At 42.3% G+C, this 26,367-nt stretch overlaps 1 protein-coding gene across 3 annotated transcripts in view; it reads left to right on the top strand.

The window, feature by feature from the left end:
* TCAF1 (TRPM8 channel associated factor 1) overlaps nucleotides 1-26,367 on the top strand; it is a 46,470-nt gene that overhangs the window by 8,855 nt on the left and 11,248 nt on the right. Inside the window, exons 1-3 of one of the 3 annotated variants that reach the window (XM_043872082.1) lie at nucleotides 4,000-4,127; nucleotides 14,641-15,274; nucleotides 25,163-26,157. In XM_043872082.1, the coding sequence (XP_043728017.1) occupies nucleotides 14,655-15,274; nucleotides 25,163-26,157 (1,615 nt within the window). In that variant the 5' untranslated portion in view covers nucleotides 4,000-4,127; nucleotides 14,641-14,654. Of the gene's footprint in view, nucleotides 1-3,999; nucleotides 4,128-6,090; nucleotides 6,235-14,640; nucleotides 15,275-25,162; nucleotides 26,158-26,367 lie in introns of those variants that run through there. The other 2 variants (XM_043872081.1, XM_043872080.1) reach the window with 2 other exon arrangements.

Here is a 26,367-nt window from a genome sequence, read left to right as displayed (position 1 = left end):
CCTATGTTTTTTCCTAGTAACTTTACAGTTTGGGATCCTGTGTTTGAGTCTGTAATGTATTTTGAGTTGCTTTTTGTATTTGGTGTGAGGGAAGCATTCAACTTTGTTTTTCTGCATGTGAATATCCAATTATTCCAACACCATTTATTGCAGAGACTATCTTTTCCACATCATGTGTGCTTTGCACATTTGTTGAAGGTCAGTTGACTGTATGGTTACAGGATACAAAACCAACTTACAAAAATCAGTTGTAACTAACAGCGATTGAGCTCTGTTAGTGCAGAGCTGTCTCTGCACTAACAGCGATTGAGCAATTTCCTAAAAGGGAAATTTTAAAAAGAACCCCATTTATAATAGTATCAAATCAGTAAATATTTGGGAACCAGTTTAACCAAAGGCAAGTAGGTGGCTCAGTGATAAAGAATCTGCCTGCCAATGCAGGCGATGCAGGAGACACAGGTTTGATCCCTGGGTAGGGAAGATCCCCTGGAGTAGGAAATGACAACCCACTTCAGTACTCTTGCTTGGAAAATTCCATGGATAGAGGAGCCTGGTAGGCTACAGTCCATGGGGGTCTCACAGTCAGACATGGTTGAGCACACACCCAGCAACAACAGTTTAACCAAGAAGGTGAAAGATCGATACACTGAAAACTATAAAATGCTGATGAAAGTAATTGAAGACACAGATAAAAAGATATTCTGTTTATGGATTGGAAGAATTAATAATGCTGAATTGTCTCTGATTGCAAATTTATATATAGAAAAGCTTAATAAATGAATTTAGTCATCTGCAAACAGGCATATCTATAGACAAAAATAATTTCTTTCCATTTTGGATGGCGTATGTTTTTCTTACCTTGTTGCTCTGGCTAGAACTTTGAGTGCTATATTGGGGAAAAAATGAGGGAGGGACCTCTTATCTTGTCCCTGATCCTGGTGGAGAAACTTTCAATCTTTTACTCTTGAGTATGATAACTATAGGCTTGTTATATATGGCCTTTATTATGTCGATGTATATTCCCTCTATATCCAATTTTTTCACAATTTTTGTCAAGGAGGGCTGTCGCCCTCTGCCTGGGTGACAGAGTCAAGTGCTCTTTCTTCATCTGCTGAGATGATTTTATACTTCATTTTGTTAGCTGAAATGAAGTTGATGTCCAGATGTTGAAACATCTTTGCATCACTGTACTAAATCCCAACTTTTTATGGTGTATGATTTTTTTTAATGTACTGTTGGATTCACTATGGTAATGTTTTATTGAGGATTTTTGCATCTATATTCATCAAGGATGTTGGCCTATAATATTGCTTTCTTGTAGTCTTGTCTGACTTTGGTATCAGGGTATGTGTAAGGCTCAATGCAATAACTTCCAAACAGTTTATCTTGCAGTTGTGCTATTGTTATTATATATTTTTATGCTTTTATATCCCATAAAGTGCTTTTGTCTATTTAAATAGTTAATATTGACTTATATTTGCCCATGTATTTACTCTTTCCAGGATTCTTGATTCCTTCCTATTGTTATGTATTTCCATCTGGGGTCATTTTTCTTAATCTTGCAGAACTACTTTTTATATTGTATTGCTAGCAAATTCTCTCAGCTTTTGTTTATGTAAAATTATCTTTATTTTGCCTTCACTTTTTGAGGGATATTCTTGCTATGCATAGAGTTTTAGGTTGGCAGATCACCTTCTTCTTTTTTTTTTTTTTTAAGCAATACCACTGTGTTCTGGTTTCTATCATTTCATTTGAGAAACCATATGCATTATTGTTGCTCTAAATGGAAAACATCTTTTATTTCTCACTAACTTACAGATCTCCTCTCTAAGATTGGTTTTTAGTATTTGATTATAATCTGCCTAGGTGTACTTTTCTTTTTATTTATTCTGCTTATGGAATGAGGAGTTTTTTTAATCTGAGTTTTGATGTTTTTCAGCCCTTTGGGGAACTTTCTGCCATTAATTATCAGTATATTGCTTCTCATTCTTTCTCCTTTTCTTCTGGGAGCCTAATTACACATCATTACCTTTTACTTTGTCTCATAATTCTTATTATATTCTTTCTATATCTTTTCATCTCCTTATGCATCATCTTTTCTTTCTGTGTGTTATTTTTGAATAGTTTCTACTGATTCCTGTTGCAGTCCACCAATTCTTTGGTGTATTTAATATGCCATTACAGCTAACTATTGAATTCCTGATTTCAATGATTATTTTTATTTCTAAATTTTCTATTTTAACATTTTATGAGTTTTAATTCTATACTGGAATCCTCCAGCCTGTTTCTCTTATTTTTGAAGACATTACATTAATCACAGTTATTTTAAAGTCAGTTCCTGTTTAAGAACTCAATGTCTGAACCACTTGTAACTATGTTTCTATGTTTTGTTGTTTCTCTTGAATTCTTCACAATTCATCCTTATTTTTAGCCTGCTTCTAAATTTTGGATTAGACAGAGACATCATGAATGAAAAATCAGGAAGTTGTAGTTGATGTTATTTTTTTCCAAAGAGGATTTTTTTTTTGAGGTGGGAGACAGATAAAGTAACAGAAGATGACTTTGATAGTATCAAAGGTTAGCTTTATGATTTCTTAGAACAGATCCATTTCAGACTTTTCTTCTACCCAAGAGCATAGACCATGGTTTTTCTCATGTCTCAACTGAAAGCAGAGAGTGTTGGTAAGAATCACTTAACTTTGGTGGGGCTTGACCTACATATTTCCATAAGTCTAGAACTACTGAAATGAACTGCTCAGTTGACTGGCATTTTAGCCTCTATTTTCCGCAAGTTTTTTGGGTCTCTTCCTATGCATGCACAGCTTAGAAATCAGTCAGTGACTTGAGGGAAATTTGTACATAGATTTTTAGATTCACTTCTCTGAGGTTTCTTCTTGTCTGAAATTTCACCCTTTGAGTTCCAGTTCATTTGGTAATCTTGAACCAGTAAGACTGACATTTCCTGCTTGGCCTCAATTATCTTGCATTGTAAACTGGAAAATGCTCTAAAAGAAAAAGCCACAGCGAATGTACAGTTCACATCCTGTGTTTTCCTTCCTTCAGGATTGTAGCTTCTCAAGCTCTGTTTATATTGTTTGCTCTTCAAAGTCTTCCCTTGTTTCCTGTATTTTACCCAACTTTTATTGCTGTTTTTCATGGAAAGGTTGTTCCAAACAAGGAATTTTCTCAATGATAGAACTGAAAGTCTCTCACCATTTTGTCTTATATCTCAGATTATTTATCTAAGATTATTTTATTACTTCTTGAGATATATCCTTTAGAATTTCTTTTAAAGCAGACCTTTTGATGATAAATTCTCTATATTTGTTGGGTCTGAAAACACATTTAAGGCTCTTACAATAGAAGATAGTGACAGTTGCGATAGAGTTGAGAAAGCAGTGAGGGTAGGTTTTGGGTAGCTTTCAGACTATTAAGGATGGTGCTACTTTGAACATTCTAGTGCATGTCTTTTGGTGACATACGTATGCATTTCTGCTGGGTATATAGGTTAAGGGTGATTTTACTAAAGTCTTATTTTTTTTACTTCAAAGTATTTTTTTAACGTTTAAAAAATACAAAATTTCTAGAGAAAAGAAACTACCTGTCAACCCTTCCCACTTCCTAAGGTAGCCAAATATATCCTTTTTTTTCTGTTAGAAAAACAGAAACATAAAAAAGTAGGATCATTAATGTTTCACTGAAACAGCTGTATTATTTAATATAAAGATCTATCATTATTTATTAACCAACTCGCTGGCTGGTAAACAGTCTCATGGGTTTCTTTTTTGACAAACTGCCCTGCTTCCCTGCCAGGGCTGGGGCAAGGGTCTCCATCCTGGACCTGCGGGGGCACCTTCGCGCAGACGCTGACACAAAGCGGGGGCCTCTGCGGTTCGGGCGGGGAGGTCGGCCAGGCTCCGCCCCCACCGTTGCGTCCGCCAATCAGCTACCGGGACGGCCTCCTCCTCCCTCCCCATCCCCACCGCGGCCCACCTTCACCCGCAGGTTCCACCACCGTCTCCCCCAGTTATCAAATCCGGACTGGGTGCCGCTTCTCCGTGTCACACCTCTGCAGAGGAGCCCCTTCCCCCTCTGAAGTAGCAGGTGTGGATATTGCTGGACAACGGGTGAGTCTTGTACAGATAAGCCTTCTGGGCACGGAGCACAGACGGAGGTCCCTGCGGCTGGGCTGGGCCGGGGTCGCGGGGGGAGTGAGTCCAGCGGGGCTGAGAAAGCGTTCGGGTTTTCGGCCTGAGACCACTTGGGCCTAAAAAGCCAGACATCTTTCAAAGAGGATTCCCTGAGGTTTCTCCATGTCTGTTTCTGGCTCTGCTTTTTTTTTTTTTTTCCTACCACTCTGGCTCTTATTTCTTTAGTGCTGTATTTCTCGTCCAGAAAGGTAGCCATCAAGAGTCTAATGCATTCTTGCCCTTTCCAAACATTTTTCATAATAGAATCTTTCGAAATGACAGGTAAGCACAGAAAACAACACAACAGATTTATCAGATCACCTTTCCTTCAGCTCCCTCTTTCCCTCCCAACGTCACTTCCTTGCTCCCTTCCTGTATCTCTTCTTAAGAAACAATCTGACGTTTAAGCCTTTTCCCCACCAACTGTCACACTGCCATCCTCAGAGGTAAGTTAGGTTGTATCCCTCCCATGTATAGTTTTGTCCTTATATTATTTATTTGTATGTAAGCAATATATGCATTCTTGTTTTGAATTTTAAATTTTTCATGAAACTCGGTGTTTTGGGGTTTTATCTTGGTGCTGCTAATCTTGGTATTTCAGACCCAAAAGGGTCTTAGCAAACAAGTCAGCCAAACAGCCCTCCCTATTTAGCTAAGAACCCTGGCCCCTGGAGAAGATAAAAGACTTCCTTGCCATCACTCCTCCACTGAGCAGGATCCTGAATTTGGGATCCCTTGACTTCTGTCCCTTGTGTTACCGCTATGTAAATCCTGCCAGTGAGCTCACCTACACACATACTCCTATTGAATATTGTTCATACAATTCAAATTAGGGAAAGGGGGTTGAAGGGAGAAGGGGAGAGAAAAAATGACTTGGATTTGGACCAAAATCTTACTCAAGGTTAAAAGGTATGCATTTTCCTGAAACATTGTATGCTATTTAATGTTAGGATGACCAGAATATTTATTTTATTTAACAAGCATACATAGTCTTACTGTTTGCCAGACATTGATCTAAGAACTTTGTAGGTATTCACTCAGAGATTTAAGCCTTGGATTGTGACATAGGTACCAATTTTATCATCCCCATTTTATAGGTCATGACACTGAGGCACAGAGAATTAAGTAACTTGTGCAAAGTCACCTAGCCCGTAAACTATAGCACTAAGATGGATTCCAGATCATCTGGTGACAGTCTGAGTTCCTAACCATTGTATAGTAACACCTGAGCTCAGCGAACTCACCACACAAAGTAGGAACTTGCAATTCTGAGAAGGGAAAAGCAGCTGTCAGCTGGTCATAGAAAGGACTTCAAGAAAGAAAGAGGATTTAAGAAGTACACAGAATAAATTTCAGCCAATTTTGGTAGCTTGACATATAATATATTCTTATTTTTAATTTACAGAAGTAACATAACCGTGCATATGATGCAGAAGTATGTAAAAGTTGCCCTTCAATATTCCTCAGATTAAACAATATTAGCAGGGAGAGATGAATCTGTCCTTTCATGCACCATAATACAAATATACGCGATTGCTTTTTATTATAAAAACTAGAGCCTATTCAACAATGTCTACCATTTTTATTTTTCCCTAGGCAATATGTCCAGTACATTCCTCCTATGAACTGGAGATCTAAGCTCTTCATAAGGATTGAATAATAATTCTGTAGACTGTATCCTGTGGTTTGTTCAGCCTCTTCCTTTACTAATGAATAGTCAGAGAATTATATGTCTTTATTAAAACCGCCACCCCCACTGTCCGGATGGGGGCCACCGCAATGCCCAGCCCACTAGGCCGGCGACACAAAGAAATGCTGTCCCCTGCCAAGCGTCGCCCCTCGGCTCGCGGCCCCGCCCAGAAGGAAGCGGGGGGCGGGAGGAGACTGGTCGGGAGCCCCTCCCCTCCTCCCCCTCGGGCTCCGCCCAGCTCGCTAGCCTAGAGCTGTTTGCGAGGACGCCCCTTCCCCGCAGAACCCAGGGCCCCTCTGTGCACGCAGCCCTGCTTCCTCCAGCTGCCTCCGTGGAAGCTGCAGGGGCGACCTGGTGAGTGGCCCTCTCCTAACGTCCCGCAGGCCGGACCAGGGGCGAGTGGCCGTGCGCTGAGATCGGGTAGGGGGAGGCAGGCGCCGGAGGCCGAGGGGCGCGGGCAGGGCAGGGGAAGAGGTTGCGGGTGCCTAAAAAGAGGGGCGGAACCCCTCGCTGTTGCGTCCGCCTTCCTGTGAGTGAGTGTTCTCGGCTCTCCGGCTCTGCGTCCCTCCTGCCGCATTGCTTCTCTCCGGGTTCTGACATCTGATGTTTGTTTAGTTGCTTTGTGTGGTCGAGTTACGCGCAGGCCTGGCCTTGGAGAAACGGCCTCCTCCGCAGCTTTATCGCTGAGCCTGCCGTAGCCCCTGGGTGGCGGCAGGGCTTGCTCTGGAACACACCGGGAGCTGGGGATGGAACATCACTTCTGTCCTCCTGCCCTTTGATCTTTGCAAACACCGTCTCTGGGTCTGAGATCCCTCGCCCACTCCCATTGCCCCCTCCCCCCCGAGACTGGTTGGGGTGTGTGTCTGTCTGTCTGTTTATCTAACAGGGGCGGATGATCTGTGTCCCTCCCACCCACCCTGAGCTCCCTGCCAGCAGGCCAGGAGAATTCCATGGCAATGCACGCGAGCTTTTCCGCGGTCTCCCCTCCCTTCACCCCTCCGCCTCCTGCTTCCCCCATCTCAGCCCCCTCTCCACTCCTCTGACGTCACCGACATACTCTTTGCAGATTGGCTCCGGGTCTGGGGAAGAAAATCTGGCTGACCTAGAGCCTGGAAGGGGAAGGTGGGAGGGGGATCCCACACTAGAACTTAGCGCCGACAGCCGCAGAGCTGACTGCCCTCTCCCACACTGTCCATGTGATAGACACCCTGGAAAGCAGGCTGGTCAACAGTAGGAAGCGGCTGGTAGATTTAAAAAACAAAAAACTCAGGTCTCATTCCTGGGCCCATACTCCTCCATTACTCGATTTTCCTGGGAATGACCGAGTGAGAAAAGTGAGCAAATATGAATGAGAGAAAGACAGAGAGCCGCCGGAGGGAACTTGGGAATTTAGAAGAGAGTGCATTAAGGTTGAACTGGGGGAACGGAAAAAGTAAAGTCTTTAATGCCCACATCTATGGGATGGGGAAGGAACTGATTCTGGAAGGCCACAAGAGTGCTTGAAAGATTAGTAATGGTCTGTCTTTTAGGCTAGGTGATTGGTATATGGAAGTTTGCGTATTGTTTTATGTGTATTTTAACATCCATATTCTTCCATGTGCATTAGTGTGTGTGTGTTCAGTGGTGTCAGACTCTTTGCAACCCTTCTAATGGTAGCCCACCAGGCTTCTCTGTCCGTGGGGTTTTCAGGCAAGAATATTGGAATGGGTTGCTATTTCCTTCTCCAGCGGATCTTCCTGACTCAGTGATCAAACCCATGTCTCCTGCATATCCTGCCCTGGCAAGCAGATTCTGTACCACTAATGCCATCTGGGAAGCCCTCTATGTGCATTACATATTCCTTTAAATGTATGGATTAAACCATTTTAAGTGAAAATCAAATCAATAGATTGAGCTGGTAATATCTAAAACAGAATGTGAAAGGTGTTGAACCCACCCTGATTACGGCTACTATTAGCAGAAGATGGTGGACACTGGGAAAGATATTAGACATATAAAGAAAAAGAAACAAGAGTTTGATGGTAAAAATGGACCAAGACCTGTAGAGTTGGTGTCTGTGATATGAATCATTTTTCAAGGCCAGAGTACCTATATGCTGTAGAAGTGATCCCAGGTTTGCCCTTAATAGCCACATCCATCATCAGTCATTCATCCGTGGAGTGCCTGTTCATTCCTGGGGGGAATCCAAATATATAAAATATGTCCCCTGACCTCACATAGTTACTCTACTTTGGGGATTTGAAATCAAGCTACAATGCAGGTGTGGTACAGTATCCAAAGCAAGCCTTCTACCTTCTCTCCCTTACAGAAACAGCTCTTAAAAGGAGACCCTGTGCAGGTACCCTGGGGCCTCTTTGTGGTAGGGGCAAGGGACTTATAAAGCTCTTTCCGCTGAGTTGCAAGTTGTGCCTGAGGTGCCTTCTGCTTTAGAAGTGCCTTGGGTTTCATTAGCTAGTGGGCCTAGAGAAAGCAGGATCCATAAGGAGAACCAAAGATGAAGAACTTAAGGGGAGAAATAAGGATTCCCCCAGGCTGTGTCCATCTGTGCTCAGCAAGCTAGGAGGGCAAACAGGGATTCAAACACAAGGAAGAAACATTTGGTTTAAAAATCAAGTGTTGGGGTCACTGTTAGCTGGTTAAAGTGGGGATAGAATCAGCTGCAGAGTTCAAGGAACCTCCACAGAGGAGGAAATCAGATTTATTGGTGGACAAATGCATAACTTGTTGGGAGATGAAGAAAGATGTTTTAGGATAAATGAAATAGAATCAGTTGATGAATCTAATCATTTATATATTCAATTGTTTAATGGGTTTACTTGATTGAATTTATATTATCTGTGCTATTTTGGGGCTTTCCAGCTGGCACTAGTGGTAAAGAACCTGCCTGCCAATGCAGGAAACATAATGAGACTCAGATTTTATCCCTGAGTTTGAAGATCCCCTGGAGGAGCGCATGGCAACCCGCTCCAGTAGTCTTGCCTGGAGAATGCCATGGACGGAGGAGCCTGGTGGGCTGTGGTCCATAGTGTTGCAAAGAGCTGGGCACGACTGAACTGACTTAGCATGCATGTACATTCTATTTTTAATTATATAGTAATATATACAAAAATTCAAAGGAGGTAGATGCTTGCTTCTTGGAAGAAAAGCTATGACAAACCTAGACAGCGTATTAAAAAAGCAGAGACATCACTTTGTTGACAAAGGTCCATATAGTCAAAGCTATCATTTTTCCAGTAATCATGTATGGATGTAAGAACTGGACCGTAAAGAAGGCTGAGTGGTAAAGAATTGATGCTTTCAAATTGTGCTGGAGAGGACTCTTGATAGTTCCTTGCACAGCAAGGAGATCTGGTTTGATCAATTCTAAAGGAAATCACTATTCATTGGAAGGACTGATGCTGAAGCTCCAATACTTTGGCCACCTGATGTAAAGAACTGACTCACTGGAAAAGACCCTGATGCTGGGAAAGATTGAAGGCAAAAGAAGGGGGCGGCAGAGGATGAAATGGTTATATGGCATCACTGACTCAATGGACATGAGTCTGAGTAAACTCCAGGAGATACAAAGCTGGTGCTCTAGGACAACCCAGAGGGATGGGGTAGGGAGGGATGTGGGAGAGGGGTTCAGGATTGGGGAAGGACAAGTGTACAGTTAATTAAGAAAAACTCCAGGAGATAGTGGAGGACAGAGGAGCCTGGTGTGCTACAGTCCATGGAGTCGAAAAGAGTCAAGCACAACTTAGTGACTGAACAACAACAGACTTGTATAAGTTGGATGGCATCATTGACTCAATGGACACAAGTTAAGCAACTCAGAATACAGTGAAGGACAGGGAAGCCTGGTGAGCTGCAGTCCATGGGGTCTCAAAGAGTCAGACATGACTGAGCAACTGTGCAACCACAATAAAATCCTAGTAACAGACTTGTGTGTTTCTGGTACTTAAGAACATAGACTGCAGTACTAGACTTCCTGGGTTTCAATGAAAAATCGATCTCTTATCACCTTTGTGACTTAAGCAAGTAACAAATCCTCTGGCCATCAAGTTTTTTGTTTTCTTTGTTGTTTGGTTTTGGCTATTTTAAAAATTAGAATAGTGATAGCACATACCTCAGTGGTTTATTGTCAGAATTAAGTAATGTATATAAAGCATTTATAATGCTGGACCCTGGTAAGCACTATATCGTTACTACTACTAAAATTACTAGTATTACTATTATTAGTATCTTTATCCATTCAAAACTGGGTTTGTGTCCTACATATTGCAGTGATTTGAAATTTTCACTTCATATGTATCTAGGACATTCTTCTAGGTAGATGAAAACTAGATTTAACTCTATTCTTTGTAATAGCTTTGTTGTTTTTTTTTTTTTTGTAATAGCTTTGTAATACAGATTATCATACTTTTCTCGAACATTTCTCCCTCTCAAAACTTGTCTTGCCACATTCACAGCATTGCTATCAGATCAGGTCTGATACGATAGCCTCACAAACAGTGCAGGAAAGGGGAAAACTGACAGAGAGGGGGTGCTCCGGTGTTCCTACCCAAACCCCACTCCCCTCAGGCCACCACCCCTCTAGCCCAGAAACCAACTCAGCAGGAAATCACCCCTCTTCTCCCTTGCTCCCTCCTTTTCAAATCTCCAGGCCACCTGTCCATCCCCTTTGTCACTTCTCCACAGATACTTCTTCTCCCATGAGCCAGCTCAGTGAAAGTGAAAGTCGCTCAGTCGTGTCTGGCTCTTTGCGACCCCATGGACTATTGCATGGAATTCTCCAGGCCAGAATACTGGAGTGGGTAGCCTTTCCCTTCTCCAGGGGATCTTCCCAAACAGGGACAGAACCCAGGTCTCCCGCATCGCAGGCGGATTCTTTACCAGCTGAGCCACAAGGGAAGCCAGCTAGAGAGAGAAAAGCCAGCTAGAGTCCCCTGCTCTAGGTGAGTTCGGAGTATCCTCACTACCGACAGTATGGCAGCTGTGTATGGGGGGGTGGGGGGCTACACCCCAGGGCCTCACGGTGGGTACCATGGCCTATCTGGGGGATACGGGAAAGTTGGATCAGCGATCCTGCACCCTTGGGAGTCAAAAATGGTTCTGGGAAACCTTCCTTGTCATCTGTCTCCCCGTCTAAGATTTTTATGTATCCATCTCCATTTGTAGTTTTGTGTAGTGGTGAGCAGCCTTGTGCATACGTCTTCAATACTGCTGCTCTCATTTTTGTAAGAAAGGCTATTAGGTTTGCTGGTCTCAGGATGGGCTCACCTTTGAAACTGAGTTGCCCCTATCAGACTGCTTTCAGATTCTCAGGCCTTTCAGAGACAGTGCTAGTGTTTCCAAAGCCTCTGGGACATGGGATGTCAATTATCTTCATCTTCTCCTCCTCCTCTTCCTCCTTCTTCTTTGCCCCCTACCCCACTTCTTTTCATATAAGCTTGTGGAAAACATATATGTTATTTTAATTTCCTGTGGATTGAGCATATTTCCATAGATTAATTGGCTCTTTAAGATTCCTCTTCTGTGACCAGCTTCTCTTAGAAGGGGAGGATTTTGGTGGCTTGAAAGATGTGGGAGCAGGAACAGGAAGAAAGAGAATGGAAAGAGAATCTCAAGTTAAAGCAGGGCAGGCCCAGGAAGGCCAAGTATCCCAGAAGCTGCTGGAGACACGCTGGAAAGTAAGGAGCAACCAGCCCTGGAGGCCATAAACCCCAGGAGGAAGCTCAGATTTCCCCCTGTGGGCAGAGATGAAGCTCTGGGTCTTCTTTTCTGGGAAATAATACAATCCGTGACTGTAGAAGGATAAAGGTGAGAACAGATACTGATGACATAGAAGCCGGATCCGTTTTGTCCAGGAATGAATTACTGAGGACCTAAACTAGGTTAGTGGCAGTGTGTGTTGGAAACTGCGACGGACAACGTTGTGGCCAGCTGGATGTGGAGCAGGAGGGAGAGGAGACACAACCGTGACTCTTGCTGTTTGCTGTCCCAGCTATTTGTGGACCCCAGGAGGAGCAGGGGCAGGACAAGCCCTTATTAACCAACTGTCTGCTGATTGTATCTTCTCTGTGGGGTGCAGATTATTCTTTAACAACTAGGGACCTTGAGCTTATGGAATTTACCCAAGAGGAGCTAATTTGGAGGGGAAAAAGTTAAGACTTTGTAGTTTTAGAGAAGTTACAAATGGCAGAATGTGCTTTCAGTAGAGGTCTTGCATTTATTAGTTATGTCAGGACCAGGGCCTTTGAATCCGTGGCTTGGGGAAGGCACAGACAAGGGCTATGCCAAGGATTTTTTCAAGAACCCATCGAAATACTTCACTAAATATAATTGTTAGTGTTAGTATTGGCTCTAAAATATGAAACCTGTAAAAATCAGAGTCAATAAACACTTAATCCAGTGTTGGTAAAAATCTGACATTAGATATTTTTCACTTTATAAGAATTCCTTATTATATGCATACTTAAATAGCTTATTCTTAAGTAATTTTAAGCAAAGAATGTATACACACACATATATATGGACTTCCCTGGTGGCTCAGACCGTAAAGAATCTGCCTGCAGTGCAGGAGACGCAGGTTTGATCCCTGGGTTGGGAAGATCCCCTGGAGAAGGGAATGGCTACCCACTCCAGTATTCTGGCCTGGAGAATCTCGTGGACAGAGGAGCTGGGGGAGCTACCATCCATGGGGTCGCAAAGAGTCTGGGTGACTAAGCACACACGTGTGCATTTATATGCATTATATATATATTTATTTATATATATATATATATATATATATATATATATACACACATACATATATATAGTAGTTTGTTATTTAGTTGCTAAGTTACGTCTAACTGTTTTGCAACCCCATGGACTGGAGCCCACACAGTGTGTGTGTGTGTGTGTAAAATTATTCTTAATCTAGTAATTTTAAGCAAAGATATATATACACATATATCTGTATATATATATATATATATACACACACATATATATATATAAAATATACTCTAGATCAACTAATTTTAGGCAATGTATATATATATATAAAATAAATAATGGAAGGGCACTTAACCAATGCTATTCCTTTCATCTTCAAAACAATCCTGTGTGGTAGATGCTATTTTTCCTACTTAATGAATGAGGAACCCAAGTCTGAGAAAGGTTGCCAGATCCCGGTAAACAGCAGAGCTGAGACTCAAACCCAGACAGCCTAACTCAGAGCCTAAGCTTGTATTAATAATTGCTTTGCCATAATACCTTGAGTGAGCATAGTCTCTCACAAGGAAAAAGTGGTAAGGGCCAAAGATAAACACTTAAGGAATCTCTGCATTTTCAGAAGAGGAAGGGGAAGGCCAGGAAGGAAGTGGTTCGAGGTTGCAGACAGTGAGGTTGGCTATAAGGTTAGAGGTGGTCAGAGCCTCGGGGACCAGGGAACGGCATTGTCCAGAGCCACTGAGTGGTCAGTGAGGATGGTGAGGGCTGATTGTCCTGACTGTTAAACACGTCTGCCCATGAGGGAAGTGCTTCAGTAAAGAACACATAGAGGAGGTCAGACTGCAGAGTGACTTTAAGCAGGGGGCTCAAGGTGAAGAAGCAGAGGGTTTTTGTGATTGCACATCCATCGACATATACATCTTTTTCTGCTATGTCCGGGTGCGAGTAATAATCTGCTATAAATTCATAATGTGTTACTTTCTGCTTTTGGTTTTCTGGCCCCACGCTGAGGTTAGTATGATCAGTGCGAGTGCCGAGTGGGATGGAGCAGGGGTGGGGAGACAGCATGCTGCACCACTGTGTTGGTTTCGTGTGGTTGCTACAATAAAGTACCACAAACTGAGTAGCTTAAAACAACAGGAATGTACTCTGTAGCACTTCTGGAGGCTTAGATGTTTGACACCCAAGTGTTGACAGGTGTGGTTCTTTCTGGAAGTTCTGAAGGAGAGTCTGTTTTACGTGTCTCGCCTACCTCTGGTGTTCGCCAGAAATCTTTGGCATTCCTTGGCTCATAGAGACACCACAGAGACCCTGATGCCTGCCTTCATGTTCTCATAGCCTGTGTGTCTCTCCCCTGGGCACCTGTGTCCCAATTTCCTCTTCTTTTTTTTTTTTTTCCAATTTCCTCTTCTTTTAAAGGCTCCAGTCATTGAATTCTGTGCCTAGTCACTCAGTCGTGTCTGACTCTTTGCGACCCTTTGGACTGTAGCCCACCACGGATTTCTCATGAGACTTTTCAGGCACGAATACCAGAGTGGGTCACCATTTCCTTCTCCAGGGTATTTTCATGACTCAGGGATCGAACCAGCATCTCCTATCTCCTGCATTGCATGTGAATTCTTTGCCTGCTGAGACATCAGGGAAGCCCAGTCATTAGATTAGAACCCACTCCAACCCACTATGGCCACACCGTAACATGGTTACATGTGCAAAGACTCTATTTCCAAATAAGGTCATACAGGTACTGGGAGTTAGTTCTTGAACGTATGTCTTTGGAGACACAGTTCTGCTTTTGTTCTTCACTTCTGTTTGTTTCCTTCTGTGATGGAAAAGCGTGGAGCTTGTTTAGTTTGACAGTAAGAGTGTTAACGGACAGGGCCCAACAAGGTCTCCTGGGTTGGAGACACCGACAACCCCGGCGAGTGCTTGAGTCTGTTCACAGCGTGGGTCTCATCTGCTCAGTGGGAAGCGCTGCCCCAGCTAGGGATGAGTGAGCCGCTTGGCTCGTTTGTCTGTTCACCCATTCTTCAGCAGGCTGAGTCTTTGCTTTCCTCTCTGCAGAAGCCGGTCCAGCCATGGCGACTCCGTCCGCTGCCTTCGAGGCCCTTATGAATGGAGTGACGAGCTGGGATGTCCCCGAAGACGCCGTCCCGTGTGAACTGCTCCTTATCGGAGAAGCCTCCTTCCCGGTGATGGTGAATGACATGGGCCAGGTCCTCATCGCGGCCTCCTCCTATGGCCGAGGCCGCCTGGTGGTGGCGTCCCACGAGGACTACTTGGTGGAGGCCCAGCTCACCCCCTTTCTCCTCAACGCAGTGGGTTGGCTTTGCTCTTCCCCCGGGGCGCCCGTGGGTGTACACCCATCCCTGGCACCTCTGGCCAAAATCCTGGAGGGCTCTGGAGTGGAGGCAAAGGTTGAGCCGGAAGTGAAAGACTCCCTGGGGGTTTACTGCATTGATGCCTACAATGAAACCATGACTGAGAAGCTGGTCAAGTTCATGAAACGTGGAGGAGGCTTGCTCATTGGAGGCCAGGCCTGGGATTGGGCCAACCAGGGCGATGATGAGAGGGTTCTGTTCACGTTCCCGGGGAACCTCGTGACCAGCGTGGCCGGTGTGTACTTCACCGACAACAAAGGGGACACGAGTTTCTTTAAAGTCTCTAAGAAGATGCCCAAGATCCCAGTCTTGGTGAGGTGAGTGCATTAGCCCAGTGGGATGCTGGTCCCAGGTTAAAAAGCAGACAATGGCTCCTGTCTTTAGGCTACTCCCAGGCTAACAGAAGAGAATTTGGCATTCAAGCATAGAGTCATCATAAGTCAACCAGAGTGTTACAATACCCTGAGACACAGGAAGGGCAGGGTCCCTTGTTGCTGCTACCTTTTCAGACCAGGTGACTTAGCGCTTGGATGGGAGAAACTTCTTAGTAACCATTCTGTCCCCCGGCATCTAGCTTAGTAAAATGTATAGTGTAGTGTAGTAGTGTTAGTCGCTTAGTTGTGTCTGACTCTCTGCGATCCCACAGGCTGTAGTCTGCCAGGCTCCTCTGTCCATGGGATTCTCCAGGCAAGAATACTGGAGTGGATTGCCATTCCCTTCTCCAGAGGATCTTCCTGACCCTGGGATCGAACCCGGGTCCCCTGCGTTGCAGGCAGATTCTTTACCATTTGAGCCACCAGGGAAGACCTAATAAAATGTATATATTGCTGAATCTCAGGGTTGGCATGACTGATCCAGGAAGGTCATAGGTCAAGGTTGCTTGCAAATGAAATGTAGGGAAAAGGAAAACAGACAAAGTCTAGAGAGCTGTGGGAAAGGTTTTGAAACATCCAGCCAGATGGGATTAGGATGGAAGTAAGAGCTAGAGAATTCGAAAGCTGAGATACCAGAAAGGTGGCACAAGTCTTAAATCTTGTGATTTAAGATCTTAAATCTTAGAGATGATTTTATCTCTGGGAGTAAAACACATGATGATGGAGAATGAAGGAGGCAGGTGATGGATGCAGGGACAGGCTCCATGAAAAGTTCTTTGAGGGCATCACCCAACCTGTCCCATTCACACTGTCCTCCAGCACCTCATACAGTGTTGAACATGGTTAGCAGGTGCTCAGTAAACATGTGGATGGATGAAGAAAGAGATGAGAAGCTGGAATAATCCTAGCAGTAGAAAAATCACACCAGGCCATGCCCTATATTGTACATGAAAACTCTCAGCATGCTTGGAGCAAAAAGCATAGGTATTTCTGACTGACGGGAGCCGAGCGAGCTGAGGTTGGACTGGGTAAGGCGGGCACACCAGGGTTAGTATAGAGACTTTGGGGAAGAGCTGTGGCCTGTCCTTGGCATGGCACTCCTGGAACACCCCACAGCTCCATACGCACATGTGCAGTGAAGAAAGAGTTGTTCAGAGACACAGGGTTGATCAAACTTCCACTTACAAAGATCTCCATTCTAAGGAACCACAAGGTAAAACCTGAGCCGAATTCTATTAACAGCATAATCCCCTTTAGTTGAATTCATTTCCTTAAGAGATGTTTTTCTCTATCAAAATCATACCTGTTTTTTCTTTGGTTATGCCTATATCTCTCTGAATCTGAATTTTTTTTCTTTATGGTTAAATCATGCATGTGTGTGCATAGAAGTGGATCCGCACATTTCAAACCTATGTTGTTCAAAGGCCAGCTATATTTTTGAATTATGATTATTCTTCATGGCATACTCTTTTAAACCACTTTTTCAATACTGCTGGATCCCTTGCTTTCTAATTTTTATTTTAAGATTATTAAATCATAACCCCACAATGTAACTCTTTTCATCTCTGTACACTATCTTTCCTATTCATTCATAATTTTACACCCTTGTCGTCTTATTATACAGGCTGTTTTGAATTCTGTTCATATACATTTTTCATTCTGTGTGATCTTTAAAATTATTAAAATTATAAAATAGAAAGATTACATTTTATGTAATCTTTAAAAAATATAAAAATAATTATATATTATTACATTCTGTGTAATCTTTAAAATTGGCATTTATGTGAATGCTAATATATACCTCATTTATTTAATCATTTGCTTTCTATTGAAGATTTGGATCTTTCTTCAGCCATCTTGTAATTATATAATACTGTATTACATATCGTCAGTTCATTTTAGAAGTATCAGACAACACTAGACACCAACATGCTTCTATTAGAATTGAAGAACAGAGGTTATTTCCATCACTGGCAAGTTCAAATTCACATTGAAAGTCCCTGTGGGTTTAGTTACTCTGCCCAAATGTCCTGTTTTTGTTTTTACACCCACATTTGAACATGCAAGTGTGAATTAAGATAGCTTTGACTTTGTTACTTGCGCATTTCTTACTAAATTACATTCTAAATAAGATCTTGGGATAAACTTTCTAAGAGTAAACTGTCCACAGGTCTTATCAAAATGAATCAAATTTTCATCAGAAGAAATGACTACTTTTATGATCATAAAAATAAAACCCTAAGTGACAAAACCAGATGATCCACTTTTAGCCTGGTAAGAACACCCACAGATGTCAGGGCACAAGCCTCAGAGTCACTGCCCTTATTTCCTGCCTGGAAAGCACCGTGGTCTCCTTGTAGAGCACTACCCACCACATGGCAGGAAAAGAAAGGGACAACAGAGGATGAGATGGTTGGATGGCATCACCAGCTCGATGGACATGAGTTTGAGCAAGTTCTGGGAGTTGGTGATGGACAGGGAAGCCTGGGTGCTGCAGTCCGTGGGGTTGCAAAGAGTCGGACACGACTGAGTGACTGAGCTGAGCTGAAGCCACCATGTTGTCTGTGTGACCACACCAGCGGTGCTCTGTTCCCCAAACAATGTCTACTCTTCCTTCCGTTTATCCTCACTGGCCTCCGCTGTACCTCCCGCTCCGAGGGCAATGGCTGTTGTATTTGTGTGCAGAACCACCTTCTTTCTATTAAGTATTCATTTGAACAAATACTGGATCCACTGTCATAAACACAGCCTCATTTCAAGACTCAGGATACTGGGAAAAGCACCATTTTAGTGGAGGCCAACCTTATTAAGTTCCTAAATAATGTCTGTTGCTTGCTCTAAAACCCAGAGCCACAGATAAGCCTCATCTTTAAAGTAGGATTAATAATGACTACCTTTAAGGGTGGTTGTAAGAATTCAGTGAATGAAGAAACAAGTTCAAAGTACCTAAAACACTTTAATTGTTTTGACATCAGCCTTCATGTTATAGCATATAAGCATATGAGGTCATGAATATCATTTCCAACCATTGAGATGTACCTGGCATCCATCGTTATGCTGCTTTGCCCCAAGTCTTGTGTTCTGCTCCAGTTGTATAGTTACTGATATTTTAAGTGATACTTTTCCTATTTCTTCCATCAAACTGAGGCAGCAGCAGCAGGACCAGCTGCCTTGTTTTATCCTCTTTATGCATTTAACCAAGCAAGGACTAGACACGGGATTGGCTTTACCAATAACGGGACTTGACACTGATTAAACATATCATTAGGTAATCAGTCTAAGGGAGGTTTCAGGAGACTCAACCACAGGAGTTTGCTCTTTTTTTTTTTTTTAATAAGAAGGTCCTTGTCCCATTTTAACACAAATCTCAGGCTTCTGTTAGAGTTCTTGTTCTGTGTTTGTTCATTCATCCATTCATTTAAGGCAGCGTTTTTGTTGAGTGTATGCTATAATCTCAGGCATTATTTCTTATTTCAAGAAAATGATTTCCAAAGATCTGAGAATCAGCAGTGCAGAAACATCTCCAATAACCAGGCTTGGAGGAGATACAAAAAAAACAAGTACCTGTTGTAGGAAGAGGGCTGTGATATCTAGGCTCAGTAGAACTCAGAAACCTGAGGTTGCTGCTAGCAACTGCACACCGTGACAGCGTGTGCTTTCCACTCTCTTTCTACCTTTAAATGGAAAGTGCTTGAGTATAGTAGAAGGTCCTTGCCCTCATTTCAGCTGTTACTCCATTGAGGCTGGTTTTCAGTCTTCAGTGATCTGTGTATATTCACAATCATCAGAGATGCAGAGAAAAGAATGTAGAACAACAGTCATGCTTTGAAATGTCCACATGCTCCAAATTCCTTGGCTTGAAAATACTCCTGTGAAACCTGAATTGGCAAACATTAGAAATTGATGTCATACATAGATAGATAGATAATCTCCACTTCATTTTGAAAGATAGTCAAGGGATATTATGTATAAAACAGTCTTTTGAATTCTAGATTATGAAGCTTTCAGAATTTTGAAAATGGACTCTCTATGTGAAATAAATAGTACAAATGAAACAAGAAACCTGCCAAATTACTGAAGATAACATGAATATGACTTCCCAGGTAGTTCTGAAAACAACTGAACTCAGGTCTCCTGCATTGCAGGCAGATAAAATATCTGAACAGATATTAATAAACTTATTTGTAACAAGGATCCACAAGTCCTTGGAAGTCATTGCTAGGATAGATAGAATGCTAACTGCCGATGTTAAGTCAGGGTCATGACCCAGTGAGGTGGGGTGAATGTACATACCTACCAAACCCTGCACTTCTTACTACATTCCTAGCCATATATAATAAAATGGTATTAACTGGTTCTCACAAAATAAACTAGAAGTTTTTAGAGAGTGAATTCAAGCGGGAAGATGTGCCACTTTAGAAGAGAAATTGCTAAATCACAATTCAGTTTTCTTTTCCTTTTTATAAACATTTTCCCTTCTTCAATTTCAAAATATATGCTTACTGGGGAAAAGGGAACTAGTCCCAAAGGATGAGGAGTAAAAAGTGAATGACCTTCGTCCCCCACCTCTGCCTCTTACGAATTCTTCTGCCCAGAGGTAATCACTACCTACAGTTTGCACTGTGTCTTTTTTGATACTAACTCTATATGAATTCTTTCAGAAATAAGAGGATAGGAAAGTTTTTGTAACTTGATTTATTAAACCAGTATTTCTCTGATACTAAAACCAAAGAAAGACATTGCAAGATAAGAAAACTCAAAACAATGTCCCTCATGAACGCAGATGCAAAAATTCTTAATAAAATATTGTAAATATGATATGTAAAAAGGACAATATATCATGACAAATAAGGCTTATTCTAGGAATGCTTAGCTGGTTTAACATTCAGATATCAAATTAAGTAACAGTTTAATTATTTTCTTAATACAAAATAAATGAGAAACATATAATTCAATAGATGCACACAGAAAAAAAAACTGACAAAATTCAATATCAGATCATAATAAAATTTCCACAAACCAGAAATAAAAAAGGAACTTCTCAGTGTGATGAGTTCTCTTTGAAAATCCAATAGCCAAGAATATATTTTCTGGTGAAATACCCTAAGATTGAGAACAAGGCCAGGAAGGATATTTTTATTTAACATTGTACTTAAGTTTTTAGCCAGTGCAGTAAGGCAAGTAAGAAGGCATAGAGATTAAAATTAAGAAACACACCTATGTTTGTTTGCAGAAAACATGATTATCTATATAAAATATTCTTAAAACTGCAAAAAAAGTTACTGTAACAATTGGTTTAGCAAGATTTCAGGATACAAAGTCAATATACAAAAATAAATTATATTTTTATATACTAGTAATTGGTCATTGAAATTAAAAATACAGTATCTGTTAAGACAGGGCCCCAAATCATGAAATACTGGCAAATAAATTTAATAAAATGTGTCACACAACATATATGCTGAAAACCACAAAATATCACTGTGAGAAATTAAATAAAACCTAAAGAAATAGTGAAATACACTATGTTGATGGATCAGGACACTCAATATTTTTAAGATGTCAGTTTTTCCCCAGATTATCTATACATTCAGTGCAATCCCAACCAAAGTTCAAACTGGTTTAAATTTAGATGCAAATGAAACTAACGAAATTTCCAAACTTACAAGAAAGCTAAAGTGATCAAGACACTGTATAAGAGTTGTCAGTCTTTTCTATTATCACCTCTGATTCGACGTCATAATTAGAATGTTTTCATCACACCTAGATAGTAAAAGGACAGGGAAGCCCGGTGTGCTGTAGTCCATGGGGTTGCAAAGAGTTGGACACGACTGAGCGACTGAACAACGAACAGCAAAAATAATGAAAGAGTCCACTCTTAGTTTCTTCCAGTGCATGTGTGGTTTCATTTTATTTATATCTCTGATACAGTTGAAAATTTTTCTGTGTATTTGTGCGACGTATGGGTCCAGTTCATCTTTTCCCAGTAACATAAAATGCCACCTTTTATTATACACTAATACCCGTGTTCACCGTGTTGCCTTTAATTTTTTAACAAATGTACATTTTTCCATCTGAGTTGAGAATTAACTTGTTTTTATAATCTACCTTTTCACTCAAAACAAGAATTCCATTTCTTCCATCCTTGCAGTTTTCTGTGCTCACTCCTTACTGTCCAAGTTGTTTTGAAATCCTCTGGTTTTCTGGTTGTAATTTGGTTTTACCTTAGCTTTGTTTCTTTGTTCACTTTGTTTTTAACACTGTGGCTCATATTAATTCAGAATGATTTCTTGCCAATCACATCAAATGTCACAAGAACTTTATCAGCAGTTTTTCAGCATTAGTTATACAACACATTGGCACTTTTGCCCACCACTGCTTCGTGTAGACAATCTGTTCCTATATTGTATTTATTTTTGTTTTTCTTGACCTACAGCGTAACCTCAAGTAACCTCTGAAAAACTTTAGTGAGTGGTGAATTTCATAAGTCCTTTTGACACTTTCAGTATTCTCTGTGCAGTGAAGAGTCTTACTGAAGCTATGTGTCATACAGAAATATTTTCATTGCACTGAAATACTATTTTTAGGGCACTGATTTCACTTTTTTCGTTGTAAGTAATTTGGTTTTTGCTTTTCTTTGTACTCTGAAGCTCATAAACTTGCTATGAATTGACCAGACCTTCTCTGTTTCACTAATACTGGTTTGCATTCAGATAGTCAGTTCAGTTCAGTTGCTCAGTCGTGTCCAACTCTTTGCAACCCCACGGACTGCAGCACGCCAGGCTTCCCTGTCCATCACCAACTCCTAGAGCCTTCTCAAACTCATGTCCATCGAGTCAGTAATGTCATTTCATTCTAAAAACTCAGATCTTTTTTTTCAGCACAAAGAAATTTTCATCAAATTAAATGTTTATTTCTTCGTTCTTTGCTTTTAGAACTTCTTGATAGCCATTAGTCTTCTTATCTATCCTTCATTTTCTCTTAATGAATCACTTCACTCGACCTGTCTGTTGATTTATTCATAGTCTTCAGCTACATCAATACTTATTTTTCTGCTCTTGTATTAAATAGGATTATCTATTTGGCAGTTATATTTTTATTCTGATTATTAACTTTTTATAGTAGCCTGTCTCTTTTTTTTTCCTGCTGAGAGATAATATATCTAAAAACTCTCCAATGATATACAATATTTATTTAGGACCTTCTCCAGGTATCACTTATTTTGGAGGGAGTTAGTTTTCCCTTTTTTAGTTTGTTGCTTATATTTAGTTTAGTTGCTTATATTTCATGCTATTAATTTTCATCAATTATTTTTTATTTCTGTTCAAGTGTTAAATGGCACTGAATTTCTAGATTGGTCATTATTGGTTACTGAAGTACATTTTCTCAGGACAAATGATAACCCCTGTTGTTTTTGTTTTCTTGATCTTCTCTTTCACTTATGTGCAGTTAACAGATTCTTCTTTTCTCATGGGTTTCTGATCGATTTGGTTTATATTTCCTATTAATTCCTCCTGTCCCTGTTTGCTGACTGCACTCTTCTTGAAATCTAGTACTATCATGGTTTTATTCTTTTTTATGTAACTTTTTGTTTCATTTCAGAACAGAGAGGGACAGGAAAAGTAAAAATCCACTTCAGGTTTTTTAATGAAACAATCATTTATCTTCCCCTGCACATAAGTCGTGGCTGTTGGAAATAACAGACAAAACTCTGAAGATGTCCCAGCCTCATCGGTGAGCAGGACCTCACCTAGGGTCCTGCTGATGAAGCCCTACTATTGACACAGTGCCTGGGTCTCGACTTGACACATTCAGTGTTTCTCACTTTGTTGTAACAGGCTAGTGTACAAACCTTAATGCCAGTGTAGATCACCTCTTTACTGACTGCACTTGTAGGACAATTGCATAAAATTTATGAACAGAACTCATTATAAGAACTAAAACATTTTTATTTAATATTGTATACATAATCTTTGTGTATGTTTAATTTGCTGATTTTATTATATATATATTAATATTGATTGGGCTTCCCTGGTGGCTCAGATGGTAAAGAATCCGCCTACAATGTGGGAGACCTGGCTCAACTCAATCCCTGGGTTGGGAAGATCCCCTGGAGGAGGGCATGGCAACCCACTCCAGTATCCTTGCCTGGAGAATCCGCGTGGACAGAGGAGCCTGGCGGGCTACAGTCCATGGAGTCACAAAGAGTAAGACACAACTGGGAAACTAAGCACACATTATTATTAATTATATATAATAATAGTTTTATTTATTAATATACAATATTATATATAATATAATACAATTATACATTGTATTGTATATGATATATTGTATTTTGTATATTGTATTATATATACAAATATATATTATATATAATACAATTATTTATATACAGTAATGATATCATTATTAATATATATATAATAAAATCAGCAAATTAAAGATATACTAAGATGTTGCTGGAGAAATATAAATGTCACAAAAAATAGAACACTCCGGCTGCTCTATAGAGAAAGAATGACTTCTTTCTTTAGACAAATGATCAGTGGGAACAATATTGTAATCACAAGGTTGTCTGGTGATTTTGGAATCACAGCAAAAACAGCTGGATGAGTGGTTTTAATGCTAGTGCTTCTAGGAGCTGGAGAGCCATCTTACAGGGTGATGCCTTTATCTTCAGGAAAGGTTTGGGCCTGCTAAGAGGACTGAAGTTTCCCCATCAGTTAATTACAGCTCTGCCAACCACAGAGGGTGCAACACAAATACTACAAACATGCTGCTACCTGACCCCCATTTTTCAGTGTTTCCTTACAGCTCCCTCTGACCATACAGTCACTCATAGTTAATGAGAAGGGCTTAACCAGCTCTGGGATCTCAAGCTTAGAGAGAGAGATCACTCTGCCTCATTCCCTTCATAATCCCACTGTCTGGGGCTGAATCCCCATTTTGGGGTTATAGGTGTCCTGAAGCCTTATAGGAGTTTGTTACCCTTAGAAGGACCACTTGAGTTTCCCTGATGGCTCAGCAGGTAAAGAATCTGCCTGCAGTGCAGGAGATGCAGGTTCCATCCCTGGGTCAGAAACATCCCCTGGAGGAGGAAGCGGCAACCCACTCCAGTATTCTTGCCTGGAGAATCCCATGGACAGAGGAGCCTGCTAGGCTCCATCCAAAGGGTTGCAAAGAGTCAAACACGACTGCGCATGCACACACACAGAGACAGAAATTGTTGGTGATGAGAAAAGCCTTATAGCATGGATATATATCACTCCTGTTGGGCCGGAAGTGAATGTATGGAATTCTGGGTGTAGATACTCAGTCCTCTTGGGTTCAAGTAACAGGAGGGTCTCACAAGAGTTGAGGCCAGTCAGCTCCCTGCTCCACCTTTTGAGATAATAGTGGTTCTTCACTCGATCCACTCACGCACTCAGCTCTGTGTTGGCTTTATTTGCAGAAAGTTAGTGGCATGAAATTACAAACAAGCCCCCTTAGCAGAATGAAACCATGATTTCTCCTTCAATTCTTTATATAGGGCTTCAAAGGCTGAACAGACACTTAAATCCAGACTATTTAAGATACAGTATTGAGTAAACCCAGTAGGACTTCTTTGAAGATTTCCTTTGAAGGGTTAATACACAGAGAATGATAGAGCAGAATCAGTGTCAAGGCGTTCTGTCTTCCCTCCAACGAGTCTCCACACCCAGTGAGCTCAGGTCTGTCCTCCTAGTTCTCTCCTAAGAGCTAAAGATGAGATTCATAAGTCAAACGCTTGCTATGTGCTGGGTGTTGTGCTGAGCGCTTTGTAACAGAGAACATGTGTGTCTTTTGCAGTTGTGAGGATGATCTCTCTGAGGACAGAGATGAGCTCCTGCACGGGATTTCCGAGCTGGACATCACCAATTCAGACTGTTTCCCATCCCAGCTGCTAGTGCACGGGGCCTTAGCCTTTCCCCTGGGGCTAGATTCCTACCACGGCTGTGTCATAGCGGCTGCCCGCTACGGCCGGGGCCGGGTGGTCGTGACCGGCCACAAGGTCCTATTCACCGTGAGTAAACTGGGCCCCTTCTTGCTCAACGCCGTCCGCTGGCTGGACGCGGGCCGCAGAGGCAAGATTGTGGTGCAGACAGAACTGAGGACTCTGAGTGGGCTGCTCGCCGTGGGGGGCATAGACACCAGCATTGAGCCCAATCTGACCAGCGATGCCAGCGTCTATTGCTTTGAGCCCGTGAGCGATGTCGGAGTCAAGGAGCTGCAGGAGTTTGTCGCCGAGGGCGGGGGCCTGTTTGTCGGAGCCCAGGCCTGGTGGTGGGCCTTCAAGAACCCAGGCGTGTCCCCTTTGGCGCGGTTCCCAGGAAACCTCCTCCTCAACCCCTTTGGCATTAGCATCACCAGCCAAAGCCTCAACCCGGGGCCCTTTCGTACCCCCAAGGCGGGGATAAGGACCTACCACTTCCGTTCCACCCTGGCTGAGTTCCAGGTTATCATGGGCAGGAAGAGAGGGAACGTGGAGAAGGGCTGGTTGGCCAAGCTGGGCCCCGACGGCGCGGCTTTTCTGCAAATCCCCGCCGAGGAGATCCCCGCCTACATGTCGGTGCACCGGCTCCTAAGGAAGCTGCTGAGTCGCTATCGGCTCCCAGTGGCGACCCGTGAGAACCCCGTCATCAACGACTGCTGCCGGGGTGCCATGCTGTCCCTGGCCACGGGGCTCGCTCACTCCGGAAGCGACCTCTCTCTGTTGGTCCCCGAAATTGAAGACATCTACAGCAGCCCATATCTGCGCCCTTTGGAATCGCCCATCACCGTGGAGGTCAACTGCAACAATCCGGGTGAGGAAGGATGGGCAGATGGGAGCCCGGCGGGTAGGAACGTGGGGGGATGACTTCCGCAGCTCAGCTGAGGTCTGGTCACCTCCGGGGCCATCTCCAACCTCTGCCGTGCAATCTCAATGAGGTGGAGGTTGGGGTTTTAGGGAATGCTTGGAAGATGAGAGCCAGGGCGGCAGGGAGGCAGAGCTCCTGTCGGGTCTTTGGAAGCTG

The sequence above is a fragment of the Cervus elaphus genome, chromosome 18 (genome assembly GCF_910594005.1).
Source record: "Cervus elaphus chromosome 18, mCerEla1.1, whole genome shotgun sequence".
Taxonomy (NCBI): Eukaryota; Metazoa; Chordata; class Mammalia; order Artiodactyla; family Cervidae; genus Cervus; species Cervus elaphus.
Note: the sequence above shows the minus strand (reverse complement) of the source record. Positions and strands in the feature narration are given on the sequence as shown.